This window comes from Hylobates moloch, unplaced genomic scaffold (genome assembly GCF_009828535.3).
Source record: "Hylobates moloch isolate HMO894 unplaced genomic scaffold, HMol_V3 SCAFFOLD_18, whole genome shotgun sequence".
NCBI lineage: Eukaryota > Metazoa > Chordata > Mammalia > Primates > Hylobatidae > Hylobates > Hylobates moloch.
Genome location: NW_026652293.1, coordinates 42842175 through 42857642, shown reverse-complemented (window position 1 = coordinate 42857642; position 15468 = coordinate 42842175). Strand labels below are relative to the sequence as shown.

At 35.0% G+C, this 15468-nt stretch overlaps 1 protein-coding gene across 6 annotated transcripts in view; it reads right to left on the bottom strand.

Annotated features, from left to right (window-relative positions):
- Window positions 1-15468, bottom strand: part of OMA1 (OMA1 zinc metallopeptidase) — a 270295-nt gene that overhangs the window by 217555 nt on the left and 37272 nt on the right. For 5 of the 6 annotated variants that reach the window (XM_058430725.1, XM_032136869.2, XM_058430724.1 and 2 more), the window contains exon 8: window positions 11447-11596. In XM_058430725.1, the coding sequence (XP_058286708.1) occupies window positions 11447-11596 (150 nt within the window). Of the gene's footprint in view, window positions 1-11446; window positions 11597-15468 lie in introns of those variants that run through there. The other variant, XM_058430728.1, reaches the window with a different exon arrangement.

Here is a 15468-nt window from a genome sequence, read left to right as displayed (position 1 = left end):
TGTCATTTCAGGGCTTCTCATGGATGATACTCTGGAAATCTCCTAAAAACCCATCTTGAGAAATGTTAACTAAATAAAAAAATGTGATACAGAAACCACAATCAAACAAATGAAGACATGTACAAATGTATCTTTCCCATTGTTATATGCAGCTTGGATTTCCTGGTGCTTTTTCAATATTCTTTCATTTTTTTAGACTTTTTTTTTTGCTTTGGGCATTTTAATTTGGTTGTGCTATGTTCCTCTATCTTCCACATCAGTGAGTCTTTGCTCTGGGGTATCAATTCTGCTCTTTACAGCCTCCACCAAAAGTTTTACAGCTTCTCTGTTGAATTCACAAGTTTAACAATTTTCTGAAATGGATTTATCTTACATTTGTAAAGTCACTCTTTCAGCTTCTGTCACTTTCAGTGCAGTTAAATCAACCTTATCATGCCAGCTTCAGGTGGCATTGCTTCTATGTTCTTGCCACCTTGCCTGTCCTCTCCCATAAAGTAACATTTTTAAGTTTGACCTGAGATTTCGTTTTGTTTTTCATATTTCTGCTCTTTAAAGCTTATCTCACTGCGGAACAATGAGTATTTCAGAGGCTTTGTTTTGTGTTGCTGTTGCTGAATTTAGTTTACATGAGGGTCCTTGTGGAGTTATTAAAGGCACTTAGATACTCCATAATCTTTTAAATAAGATTATCCTCATTTTTCCTTTCAACTCTGTTTTTCCAACTCTTGTACATGTAACCGTTCTGATTTTTTAAAAGTCCCTCTTACCTACCTCTTAAGTCTATTCCTGAATAAGAGAAAAGTGTCTGCAACATCTTTTATTCCATCAGGGTTAATTTGGCTGGTCTGAGTTCTAAATAGATTCTACATGGATTTCTCCTGAAGACACAGTTTTCAGGTTGTTTGAAAACTGATTATTTGCAGGGTGGTGCTAAATTATCACCCCACAATCACTTGCTGGCCACAAGGAAGAAAAACACCTTTACAAACAAAGAACCAGGCCATCACCATCCAACCCACTGATGGCCTTCAGCATCACCAGATGTGGGGCAGCCAGGTATTAAGAGACTTCCAATGCAAAGCACTATGAAGCTTAGTTGCATCACCTATAAAATATCCTTCCCAAAATTTAATCTCTATTTACAGGTATATATAGAAACAAGTTAGAAATACCACGAAGAAGCAATCAAGTTAATCCAGAATCTACAATGTAGGATTATATGTACTCACCAATTCAATGACAAGTTTTAAAACAAACAAAACAAAAAGGAGGGGTGTACTGTCCTAAAGTCAAAAGGACTTTAGGGATGTAAGGACCAAATGCAATGTGTGGATCATGAAGTATCCTAATTTAAACAGGCCAACTCTAACACTGCTGAGATACAGAAATCTGATGTAGACAGAATATGTAATTTTAAGGAATTACTGTGAGTTTCCTTAGGCATGATAATATTATGATTATGGAAGAAAATGATACTACTTTCTGAAATGCATACTAAAGTTGACGGAGTTCAGGACATATCATTCCAAAATAAGACTCCAGGAGACCAGACTATGCCAAACCCCAAATATGCCTCTTTAGCATAAGAGTTATTTTCTACTAATTATTTTGGGCAATAGCAGACACAGGGGAAGTTCTGAAAACAGGAAGAAGTTACCCTTTTCTCAGAGAAATATGTAGCTATGAAGGAAATCTCTAATTTGCAAGTGTGGTCTCCCTCTCTGTACCAGGAAGAGAAAGATGACTCTAAATCACTGGAAACTCTTATCAACAAAAAAGGTACAATCTACCTAACAAATCTTACCCTTGCTCACTGCTTTTCCTGACCACCTCTCTACAACGTGGCTTTCCCTACACCTTTCTGTCTTAGTTTCAGTTGAAGATATTTACACCTGAACTCAAAGCCATCTCTTAGAGAATTATTCATTCCATGGGTATCTCCCAGGTATACAGGAAGTATACATGCTAAAAAGCTTCCATTTCCCTCTTGTTAATCTGTCTTTTAATACAGGGGTTCATCTCAACTAAGAACTATGAAGCATAGAGAGAAAATTATTTTCTCCTCCCCTATAAAGCCCTGATATCTGGGCTTTATATCAAAATACTTCTGAGAAAAACAGAGAGATGGGACAGATGAAGCAAGTGTACAAAAGGATTATACTGTTCAGTATCAGTGAGTGAAAAATAGGGGCTCATTAAGCTATTCAAATTATTCTCTATCTTGACATGTGTTTTAAACATTTATAATGGTAAAACTAGAAGTTAAAAAAAAAAAAAAAAAAACTTTTCCATTGTCTTCCATTCTCCTCTACCATTTTCGCATTCCTATAACTTCACCCTTGATTTTACAACTATGTTTTTAGTTCTAAATGGCTCACGAGAGGTTTAAATTTTAAATATTTCTCCTGGAAAATGAAACTAGTCCCTTTACTACCACCTCTATTTCCAACTCTCTCCCTTAATTTCTAAAAGCAAGCATATACTTTTCAGAAGGCCTAAGGAGTTAGGTGTCAGTGGCCCTAATCCAAAGACTCACTATGCAATAGATTTAACAGAAATTAGTGAGAATAGTGGGTAACTACTTTAAAAGACAGAAAAGAAATACAACAAGGATAATGCCTATATGGCTACTTATTAACAGAACAAAAACTCTATAAAGGAAATCTCTAAGTTATTTCAGCATTCCTTATTGCCTATATATCTATGTTTCTTGAATTCTCTTTTGAACTAGTTGTAACATATTACAGTTTCCCTCATTAATGAGTTAAATAAAATCTCAGAGATGTGTTCATTTTATATTTGAATGATTCATGATTTCACCTTTTTAAAAAATTATTCTTTAATTCATTTCATTTCCTTTCACAAACACTGCAATGGAAATTGGAGTCTGACTAATTTTTGAAGTGTTCTAAAGTAAATAAGTATAAATAACTGAAGTAAATAATTTAAAGTAAATATAAAAAATTAAAAATTAAGGCCACCTTGACATAGGACAATCATCCTCTAGAATGATAAAATAATTAGGAAAGGTTTTCAAACAAACCTATAAAAACATTTTATAATCAACCATTCCTAAAATATGAACATGATAAAATCCTACCATTTGCAACAGTATGGATAAATCTGGAAGACATTATGCTAAGTGAAATGAGCCAGGTACAGAAAGAAAAATAGTATATGGTCTCACTTATATATGGAATCTAAAAAAGTCCAACTCAGAGAAATTGTGAGTAGAACAATGATTACCACAGGCTGGGGATCGGGGAGTAGGAATCAGGAGGTGTTGGTCAAAAAGTATGAAGTTTCACCAGCCTGTGCAACATAGCAAGACCACATCTCCACAAAAAAAAAAAAAAAAAAAAGGCCAGGCATTGTGGCACATTCCTATAGTCCTAGCTACTCTGGAGGCTGAGGTGGGAGAATTGCTTTAGCCCAGGACTTTCAAAGCTGCAGTGAGCTATGATTCCACCACTGCACTCCAGCCTAGGGAACAAACCCAGACTCTAGACAGATAGATAGATAGAGAAATAGATAGATAGACAGATATTAAAAAGTACAAACTTTCAGTTAGGAAAAGTAGCTTCTGGAGATCTACTATACAGCATTGTTACTACAGCTAATAAAAATGTACTGTATATTTGAAAATTGCTAAGAGAATAGATTTTAAATATTCTTGCCACAAAAAGTAAGTACGTGAAGTGATTAATATGTTAGTTGGTTTGATTTAACCACTACACAATGTATACAGATATTGAAACATCACGCTGGACTCCATAAATATATAAAAATTTTTAAAATTAGTTAACGTAAATAAAAAATAAACACTTGTATTAAAAAAACTGGCTATATTTATTCCCAGTAACAACTAAAGTATTTACGAAACAACTGCTAATACCCATCAGTATTCTGACAGGTATTACATATCAAGTAAAACGTCAATTACTTATTCACAAAAAATAAAAGTAAGTTTTAAAAAAAAAAAGAAAAAAATGGAAAAAAACTAATGCCAGAGAGTCTTCACGACTGGATTAAAAGCTTCCTTTGGCTGCATAGTATTCCATGGTGTATATGTGCCACACTTTCTTAATCCAGTCTATTGTTGTTGGACATTTGGGTTGGTTCCAAGTCTTTGCTATTGTGAATAGTGCCGCAATAAACATACGTGTGCATGTGTCTTTATAGCAGCATGATTTATACTCCTTTGGGTATATACCCAGTAATGGGATGGCTGGGTCAAATGGTATTTCTAGTTCTAGATCCCTGAGGAATCGCCACACTGACTTCCACAATGGTTGAACTAGTTTACAGTCCCACCAACAGTGTAAAAGTGTTCCTATTTCTCCACATCCTCTCCAGCACCTGTTGTTTCCTGATTTTTTAATGATGGCCATTCTAACTGGTGTGAGATGGTATCTCACTGTGGTTTTGATTTGCATTTCTCTGATGGCCAGTGATGATGAGCATTTCTTCATGTGTTTTCTGGCTGCATAAATGTCTTCTTTTGAGAAGTGTCTGTTCATGTCCTTCGCCCACTTTTTGATGGGGTTGTTTGTTTTTTTCTTGTAAATTTGTTTGAGTTCATTGTAGATTCTGGATATTAGCCCTTTGTCAGATGAGTAGGTTGCAAAAATTTTCTCCCATTCTGTAGGTTGCCTGTTCACTCTGATGGTAGTTTCTTTTGCTATGCAGAAGCTCTTTAGTTTAATGAGATCCCATTTGTCGATTTTGGCTTTTGTTGCCATTGCTTTTGGTGTTTTAGACATGAAGTCCTTGCCCACGCCTATGGCCTGAATGGTATTGCCTAGGTTTTCTTGTAGGATTTTAATGGTTTTAGGTCTAACATTTAAGTCTTTAATCCATCTTGAATTAATTTTTGTATAAGGTGTAAGGAAGGGATCCAGTTTCAGCTTTCTACATATGGCTAGCCAGTTTTCCCAGCACCATTTATTAAATAGGGAATCCTTTCCCCATTTCTTGTTTTTGTCAGGTTTGTCAAAGATCAAATAGTTGTAGATATGCGGCATCATTTCTGAGGGCTCTGTTCTGTTCCATTGATCTATATCTCTGTTGTGGTACCAGTACCATGCTGTTTTGGTTACTGTAGCCTTGTAGTATAGTTTGAAGTCAGGTAGCGTGATGAGTTCGTGTCCTTTGTAGGGACATGGATGAAACTGGAAAACATCATTCTCAGTAAACTATCGCAAGGACAAAAAACCAAACACCGCATGTTCTCACTCATAGGTGGGAATTGAACAATGAGAACTCATGGACACAGGAAGGCGAACATCACATTCCGGGTACTGTTGTGGGGTGGGGGGTGGGGGGGGCGGGGACAGCATTAGGAGATATACCTAATGCTAAATGACGAGCTAATGGGTGCAGGAAATCAACATGGCACATGGATACATATGTAACAAACCTGCACATTGTGCACATGTACCCTAAAACCTAAAGTATAATAAAAAAATAAATAAATAAATAAATAAATAAATAAATAAAAGAAAGAGAAAAAGAAATGTAAAAAAAAAAAAAAGCTTCCTTTGAAAACAGAAGGCAAGACATTTCAAGGGGGAAAAAAATCACCTCTATTTTTTAGCACGTTTTTCTAAAATATCATTACTTTCCCCTTTCCCCTCAAAAGCAATTTTTTCTAATAGCCCATTCATTTCAACCTCAAGTAGATACACATCACATGCACCATAATTTTTTTTAAGGGTTTAGACAATGTTACTGTCAGACTTCCTGGCTTTATATGATTCAGAAGCCAATTCAATTACAGTAGCTGCTATGATATTTGCCTTTTCCTCAACACTCTCTACGTCAGACAACATGAAATTCGGTAAGGTGAACAGTATATGTTTGTGTACACTGGCCAACAACATTTCACTTCAATGTTAAACCCTGTCATATTTTCTGCTCATGAGATGTATAATATTAATGATTTATTCATTTACTTTGTCCAATTATAAACGTGTAAGAATGATTTATACGAGTTCAAACCCCTAGCTTCCTGAAAGTGTAAAGGATTCAAAATAAAATGAGATTAATATGAATGCAGCCACCAAGTGATTGTTATCTAAAAATTGAATGAAGTGAATTTGATAAGGATTTTTTAAAGTTTCTGAATAAAGCCAGAATTGAAAGCTCTAAAAACATTTAAAAATATATCCTATTCAAATTATGATTATAAACATAACCATAAACAATGAGTAAGTTCAAATTAAATATTTTTCCTATATGTTCTATCATTCTCCATACCCTTCACCCAACAAAGAGGGGATGGTGGAGAGAAACAGGGTTGATAAGTGAAGTGGAGAATAAGAAATTCAGTCTAAATGTTTTCAGTTTTAAAATAAATATTTGAAGCAGATTTCTCTTATTCACATCTATTCATATTTTATAACAATCTTTATAGAAAAAAGTTAAATAAGTTGTCTCTTTCAAGGACAAATTATAATATACATAAAGTCTGAACAGTGTAACTATAATTTTAAAACTGTCATACTATTAAACATCAACAAATTGATACAACATCTGCTCTTCATTTTTTCACCCAAGTTGTTATGATAACCAAAATATGTGGAATATGTGTTTAACTGATTATTTCAAGTAAATAAAATTATAACATATCAGCTTATTAACTACAAGTAATATTGCTACGAACCTGTATTTATCCTTTTTAAATGCTAATGGATCACAAGATTATATTTAGGCAATTTATACATGTTTTATCTTGAAATTCACATTTAAAAAAGCAAAGGTTTGCTTTTTTTTCTAATGTGATGGGTTATCTTGACTTAAAGCAAGAAAGGAACTCATCTATTTTCTGAACAATATATTATGCTAAAATGATCCAAAATTATATTATGGTACTGTTTTGCAGGAGCCATAGATCACATCGTTTTCAAACGTAAGTGACCTTGTCACTCCTTCAGTCCTCTGCTCAAATCCCTCCACTAGTGTCCCATCTCTGTGAACAAATGCCAAAGTCCTTACAGGGGTGATAAGGCCCACGCTCTCCCGCTTCCCTTGCTCACCCCATTCCACCCACACTGGTTTTCTTCTTGTTGCTCCTGCCCCACAGCCTTGTACTCTTCCCCAAGACAGCCACAAGCCTGGTTCCTTCACTTATTTCAAATCTGTGTTCAAGTATCAGCTTCTCAATGAAACCTTCTTTGATTGCTGAATGACCCCATTTTACACTGCTATTCCTGCAACCCTCCCATCTCTGCTCACACATAACTGTCTGCTAAGGACTCGTGTGTTCCTCTAAAATTCATATATTGAAGTCCCAACCTCCAGTGTAACTGTATTTGGAAATAAGGCCTAAAAGGAGGTAACTAAGGTTTAATGAGGTCTGAAGGGTGGGGCCCTGATCCAATAGGATTAGTAGCTTTATAAGAAGAGACATGAGAGAGCTGCCTCTCCCTCCCCACTGCACCCTACTCCCGCCCCCAGCACCGAATTTACTGTCTCCCTTTACTGCAGAATAAGCTTCATGAGGACAGGGATTTTTGTCTATTTATTTCACATCACCTACAACCTGGCATATAATAGGTGACTGATAAATACTTGTTGAATGCATAAAGTGTAAATTTAAAACATTTTAAAAGTTGATAAGCTATAGTAGGAAACAATACATTTTTGTGATGATATGCAAGGGATCCAATAAGAAATAAAAATATATAATCTTCAATAAGCTAAAGTTTAAAAATCAAAATGACCAAAATTTCTGTTCTAATCACAGAACCACAGAATCCTGCTTTTTTGGTTGTCCTATGAATCTGATCCAACGCAGGCTCTGTCTTCCTCCCACCCATTAAATGTGGAAAATATGTAACACTGTTATTTTGATCTTTTTCTCTAATCACTTCCTATATGAACTCATCCATTCTCATTGCTTCAACTATCACTTCTTTTTAGATGACTCTGAAACCCTGAAATCTTCATCTCTGGCCTGGATTTGTCTGTGCTCTCTAGTGCTGTGTTCTCAACTGCCTTTGAGGGGAACATAACTTCACCATACTGCTAGAGATGTCAAAGGACAGGAACCTTAGGTAGAACATAACATACTCACTAGAGCATGCTACATAAAATATAATTTTAAAATGTAGTAGTAGTATATAGGCTCACATAATTCTATATACTGCCTGAGAAACTGCCTTCTTTCATTATATGTCAGAAATTAGACTACAATAATAGGGAATTCCAATCTTTGAGTTATGACTGTATATTCTAATTAACAATATACCCTTGTACTATCAGTTTCACTTCAACCACTGAGTTATTCCCAACATTGCAATAGAGTTTTATTACTTTCAAATTGAATTTAATCACTTGGGGTGGGGAATATAAGAAATTATATGAGGTTTTCAAATTAAGTTTCTGAACTAGGATAGTTTATTTTTAGAAGAAAAATGTTTCACGTCTTTGTCTTCATCATTGGCTCCCAAACAACATTTGTTTCTCTAGCCATTTTTCTTCCTACTCACTAATCAATTCATTATTATTTTAAAGACATCTCTAAAGCACAGTTTTTACCTCTCTGAAGATGCTTAGTAATTTGATGATGAAATGACAACTCAGAGTTTAGGAGTCTTCACATGAAAAGCTGCCTAACAGAATTTATTATCCAATTAAACAAACCACATATTTTTAGAATTTCACTGAGCAAAAATAAAAAGAAAAAATATCCAAGAGAAAATCATATTGTTATTATTGCTTTAGAGACAGGCCCAGGTCTCCCAGGATGTGATAAAGTCCCGGGGGCCTTGGATAGCATGAAGGACCCTCTTATAGTCAGTGATCCTCAGTACAAGTCAGTTACTGAAGAAATACATAATGTCCCATGCCTATACTGCCCTTTTAAGAGGAATAATTACTACATATTATATCAGGTAAATTTCACTGCTATTTCTTTCTCAAATATTTTTTTCAAATTAAGAATATAAATGAAATCTAGTTAAGATAGGTGCTGATATAGAGTGAATGTCTGTGTCCCGCCAAAATTTATATGTTGAAATTTCAACTCCCAATGTGATGGTATCAGGAGGTAAGCGCCTTTGGGAGGTGATTGTCATAAGGGTGGAGCCCTCATGAATGGGTTAGCACCCTTATAAAAGAGGCTTTTGAGAACTCCTTTGCCCCTTCTACCATGTGAGGTTACAAGAAGATGGCTGTTTATGAGCTGGGAAGTGGGACCTCACCAGACACCAAATCTGTTGGAAATTGGATCTAAGACTTCACAGCCTTCCAAACTGTGAGAAGTAAGTTTCTGTTGTTTATAAGCCACCAGTCTATGGTATTTTGTTATTACAACCTGAACAAACTAAAATAGGTGTTAAGAAGCCATGCTTGGCTGTCCTCAATGCTCACAAAAGGCACAAAGTATGCCTAAATTATTAACAAATCCTGTCATCACTCCTTTCAAAATGTATCCAGAATCTGACTGATTCTTTCCCCATTTTCTGCTACCAGATATCTTGGTCCAAGCCACCATCATCTCCTACCAGGATTATAAGGGTCTCCTAAAAAATCTCCCTGACTCCACCGTTGCCCAACTAGTCTATTCTCCACACAATAATGCCAGTGATCACAATAAAACATGAGTCAAATCAAGTCACTCCTCTGCTCAATATCCTCAACTAGCTTCCCCTATCACTTGAAGTGAAAGTCAAGTCCTTACAATGGCTTAGAAGATCCTTCGTGGTCTGGTCCCCTTTCACCTCATCTTGAACTGTTCTTCCCTTCCCTTACTCCATTCAGCCCCAAAGTCTTCCTTGCTATTCCTTGAACACATCAAACATACGCTGACTTTAGGTTCTCTGCATCAGCTGCTTCCTCAGCCTGAAAGGCTCTCTCTCCCTCCAGACAGCTAAAGGACTTGCTCCCGTGCTTCCTTCCAGATTCTGATTAGTGAGGCTTTCCTTGACAACAGAACATAGACTAGTACCCCTTCTCTGCTGCCCACCCCTCTCTAATACCTTTAACCTGCTTTTTTTCTCAAGGTACTTATTATTGCTTGGCATACTATATGTTTGTTACTTATTTGCATTACCTACCTAGAATGTTAACTCCAAGAGAACAGACTGTTTTGTTCCTTGCTCATTCCCCAGCAATAGAATACAGAATAGTAGATTAATCAGTAAGTATCAATAAACATTGATCGACTTAATGAATGAATAAATCTTGCACTAGTTTCTTATCCCAAACTAGATGCAGATTCATCTTCCTCCAAACTGCATACCACTGTTTTTATTTTTCTTATGATAAATCATATCTTTGTACTAATAATCATTTTTTATGTATCTTAGCATCCTGTAAATATCAAGAACCATGTCTTATTCCTCTTTGTATCCCCCACATCTAGCACCATTTCTTTCTTTTAAGAGGAACTCCATATTTGTTGGGCTGAATTTAAAGTCATACTGAACATTTTTTTTTTTTTTTTTTTTTGAGACAGAGTCTCACCCTGGCGCCGACTGGAGTGCAGTGGCGTGATCTCGGCTCACTGCAACCTCCGCCTCCAGGGTTCAAGCGATTCTCCTGCCTCAATCTCCTGAGTAGCTGGGATTACAGGCGCATGCCACCACACCTGCCTAATTTTGTATTTTCAGTAGAGACAGGGTTTCACCCCGTTGGCCAGGCTGGTCTCGAACACCTGTTGTGCTGTGCCTTAACCAATTCTTAAATTGCTAAAAAATGTTCTGCTTTCATAACAAGCCACCAAATTTAATACAAGTGAGATAGAAGAGAGCGTGTAACCTGGCGCAGAGATGCCTAACATCCATTTTGTCCTGATATGGAAACCATAAAAACATTCTGAATGATGTCAACAATCAAAAGATTTTCAGAGGATACTGAAAACTACTTGGCAGAAAGCTGCCTCAGCTTGACCCACTTATGAATTCTACAAAAAGAAAAGCCAGAGAGCAAATGCTTCACTCTTATCTTCATAAAGAAATAAACAACCAGAAACGAACTAACATGAAGATTTTTTTTTCCTAAAAAAACAAATTCCAGTACCACTACTACAATTAATATCCACTTGACCCAAAACTTTTGTACAACTCATTAACTGGTATTTCTAACAAAAAGCTTAAATCACCAAGGAAAGATTAAATTATCATCAACATGTTTAAAAAACTTAATATGCCTTGAGTTTTAAACTTTCATCAAGTCAGTTAAAATTAAAGTCTCATACTAAAGGAGTTAAACCTTCACCATTAAGAAAAGTCAACTGTACATAGTAATTTACTCTCCAAGACTTGTGGACAAGCAGAATTTTGCTTTTCAGTCAAATTCTTTGACAACTGATAATCCATAATTATAGTAATCAAAATAGTTAATAGGCTAGAACTCTCTTTTACTAAGCAAAAGAAGTGACAGCATTAAAAATAAATGATACAGTAAAAATAATGTCCCGCCTTGTACAGCGTCAGCTCACCTGAGGTATAAGTCTATCCAAGTGCTCAACTCGATTGCCATGAGAAGGGTGTGTAGATAACCATTCTGGCATCTTGGGTTGGCCATGCAGGCTATCAACAAACTCCATTTGCTGCCAAAACACTGAACTGGCTCTTACGTCTGCACAAGCCTAAAACCAAAATTAGTAAAACCACACAATGAGCTCAGTTTTGAGGATTTTTTTAAAAATACAACTTTATGTCACTACATGCTTTAAAGTCATTTTCTATCATCATTTTAATAAAAGTAGAACATGCCCATTGCTTAGAAAAAGACCCACCTCAAACAACATGGTATCACAGTACTGAAATAACAGAATGCCTGCCCTTCCCATATACAACATTCACAATAACCCTGCTAACCAAAGATAGCCCACTATTTTCAGTATGATGGATATTAAGAACATGTATTAAGGGTAAAATCTTTTACACAAATTAAAAATTCTGTTTTCATAAAGTTTTAAAATATAATATGTTATTAAACTGTATTAAAGAAACTTCACTTCTATGCCACTAGAACAATCAGGAAAAAACTTCAAATAAACATAAAGAGAAGCCATTTTTATTGTGTACATCAATTTACCCAATTTTCTCAATGTATATGGAGAATATATTTAATTCATATACCTTATAAAACACAATACCTTATAAAAATACAATATAAAAGTACATTAGTACTTTTTAAAAGAATATATGTAGATCTTGTGTATGTACAACTCCATCATACACTCATATACATACTCATACATATATACTTGTATATGCACAGAACATATCTGAAAAGCTATTTAAGAAACTGTTAACAGTAGCTACCCTAAGAATGTACCTGAGGTATCTGATAGTGGAGAGGGAGCAGGACTTTTATTTCCAAACTATATTAAAATACATTATTTTATAATTAAAATTATTTTTAAATCCTCCATAAGGTGGATTATTAACAAATATTTTATTAATTTGTTCAATTTATTCACATTTCTTAACTTATTCTTTCTATAATAAGTAACTGGAAAACAAGTGATTATATTTCCCAATGATTTTATTTTTGATTAAAACTAAGAAAAAATATATATACTATACTGACTAAAATGTACTCTCAAAAAGGTTTATAATAGTGTAATTGTGAAACCCCAAAAGGCAAATATATTAATAGAACACTGCATGCTAGTCAACATCCATGCGACATCATTTCTTAACAAATACCATTAAAACATTTCCAAATGTCAGCAAAATAAAAGATTTTAAATTCAAGTAAATCTTATTCAATATTTAAAGAAATACAATTCCTTAAGACCTCCGAATATTCTAAGTTGAAAAGAATTCAAGGTATTTTATACACTACTGCACAGATATGGATATACCTGTTTATATGTATATAAACAGGAATATACAAGATAAATGTATATAACAAACATAAATATGATTCATATTTGTACACATATACATATCTATATATGCAAGATGCGTGTGTGCTTATGTGTTAAATATGTATGTAACGTATATATCTATAAAGAAATAATTATTTGATGCTAAATTAGAAACACCCACAGGACTATGCCCCTCAATAATAGGTAATCACATACACAATAAAAGTACAAGCTGAGATTAACAAGTATTCTTTTCAAATAATTCATAAAAATATAAAATGACTTGAAAGAATTCTAACACAAACAAAAAACCCCTCTGAAAACTGGAAGATAAACATTTGAATGGACTACAAATTCATGAATTATCTAACATGAAGTTTGTGTGCTATACAAACCAAAGGCATACTTATCTAATTTTTTTAGCCTAAAACTGTTAATCAAAAGACAAAATATTTCCCTATTCAATCTCTAAGTAACACAGCTGAAGGGAATCTTTAAAGCAATATTTGATACGCAGAAATAGAAAAAAATTAATTATCCCAACAGACTAGAAAGTATTCCAAGCTAAAAGTATTAAAAGCGGACTTGAGATATCTACTTTAATGTTAAGAGTGTTGAGTTTGTCTGTACTTCTCAAACCCAGTTCAAAGACCCACTAAAGTCAGATAATTTGTTTCCAAAATGAGTATTTTATTTACATTTTTCCAATTTAGGAAAAATAAGTAACAGGGTGACGTCAGCAAGATGGAAGAATAGGACACCCTGAACCCTCCTTCCCCACATGAACACACTGATTCAACAATAATACACAAATTCCCTTTGTGAGAAATCCTGAAACTAGGTGCAATGCTTCTGCATCTGCACAAGTACGAAATGAACAACATCAAACCTGGTAGAAAACTGGAGACACCCTCTTGCCATAATCTGCGAGAGCAATTAGCTCCCCACTACTCCTTGGGGAAGGAAAAACTTGGCTTGTGTATCTAACATTCCAACTTTTCTAAGAGCTGCCCTAGGAACTCGCTTCTGTCTTGCCAGCCTTGTAGCACAGATGGAATCTAGAACACTCTAGATGTCTAGGGGCCAGTGATAATGTTCAGAAGTTTGAACAAGCACACAAGCAGTTGCCATGACCACTCCCTGAAGCTCAGCATAAAATGAGTTGGAGAGAAACTCCAGAGCCCAGCTTCTCCTGGGGCAGGGCTCGGGGAAGAGGTAGATCACGTGTCCAACATTCTAACATTTCTGAGGGCTGTCCAAGGGACTGGCTTCTGTCTCATCTGTCTCGTAACACTTATAGGACCCAGCATATGGACCAGATGGACCAGACAGGACCCTAGACGCCTAGGCACCACTAAGAACAAAGACAGCACTTTGGAGTAGCATGAAGGTTTGAGAGGTTCTCGGAATCTCTGCTGTGCTGACTGGTGAAGATCTTCTCCTGTACAAAGACAGTCTGTAAAGGCTAAGAGGTTGCTGTTTTTTCCTAATGTGTAGATATCAACAATAAGAGTGAAAAACATAAACAGAGAAATATGTACCAAAGGATCAAAGATAAATCTTCAGAAACTGACCCTAATGAAAGAGAAATATATTACTTATCTAACAAGAGAATTCAAAATAACCATCATAAAGACACTCAATGAGGTCAGAACAATGTATGAACAAAGTGAGAATTTCACTAAAGACTCAGAAAATGTAAAAAAGTACTAAACAGAAATTCTGAAGCACACTCCTAAACAACATACTCCTGAACAGCCTATGGGTCAAGGAAAAAAAAACAAAAAGAAAATGATTTTGAGACAAATGTAAATGAAAACACAATATAACAAAACTGATGGGATACAGCAAAAGCAGTTCTAAGAGGATAGTTTATAATGATAAACACCTACATTAAAAAAAAGAAGAAAGCAAGCAAATAAACTAGCTTTATACCTGTAACGTCTACCAAAAAAAAAAAGAACTAAGCACAAAGTTTACAGAAGGAAGGAAATAATAAAGATTATAGCATAAATAAAGGAAAGAGAGAATAAAAAAATAGAAAAAAATTAAAACTAAGAGCTTTTTGGGGAAAGATTTACAAAATTGACAAGTCGTTAGAGTAATTAAGAAAAAAAAAGACTTAAGTGAACAAAATCAGAAACGAAAGAGGACACATTACAACATACCATTATAACTGATACCATACAAAGGATCATAAGAGACTACTCTAAACAATTACATGCCCGCAAATTGGATAACCTAGAAGAAATGGATAAGCTCCAAGAAATATATAACCCACTACGACTGAATAACAAAGAAATAGGAAATATGAACAAACCTATAACTAATGAGATTGAATCAATAATAAAAAACTTCCCAACAAAGAAAAGCCCAGAAGCAGACGAACTCACTGGTGAATGCCACCAAAAACATTTAAAGAATTAAATGACTCTCAAAGTCTTCCAAAAAATTGAGGAGGGAACACTTCCAAACTCATTTTATGAGGCCAGCATTACCCTGATACCTATGCCAAAGACACTACAAAAAAAAATTACAGGCCAATATCCCTGATGAACGTAAATACAAAAATTCTTAACAAAATACTAGCAAGCCAAATTCAAGATCATATTAAAAGGATCACACCTATGACCAAGGAG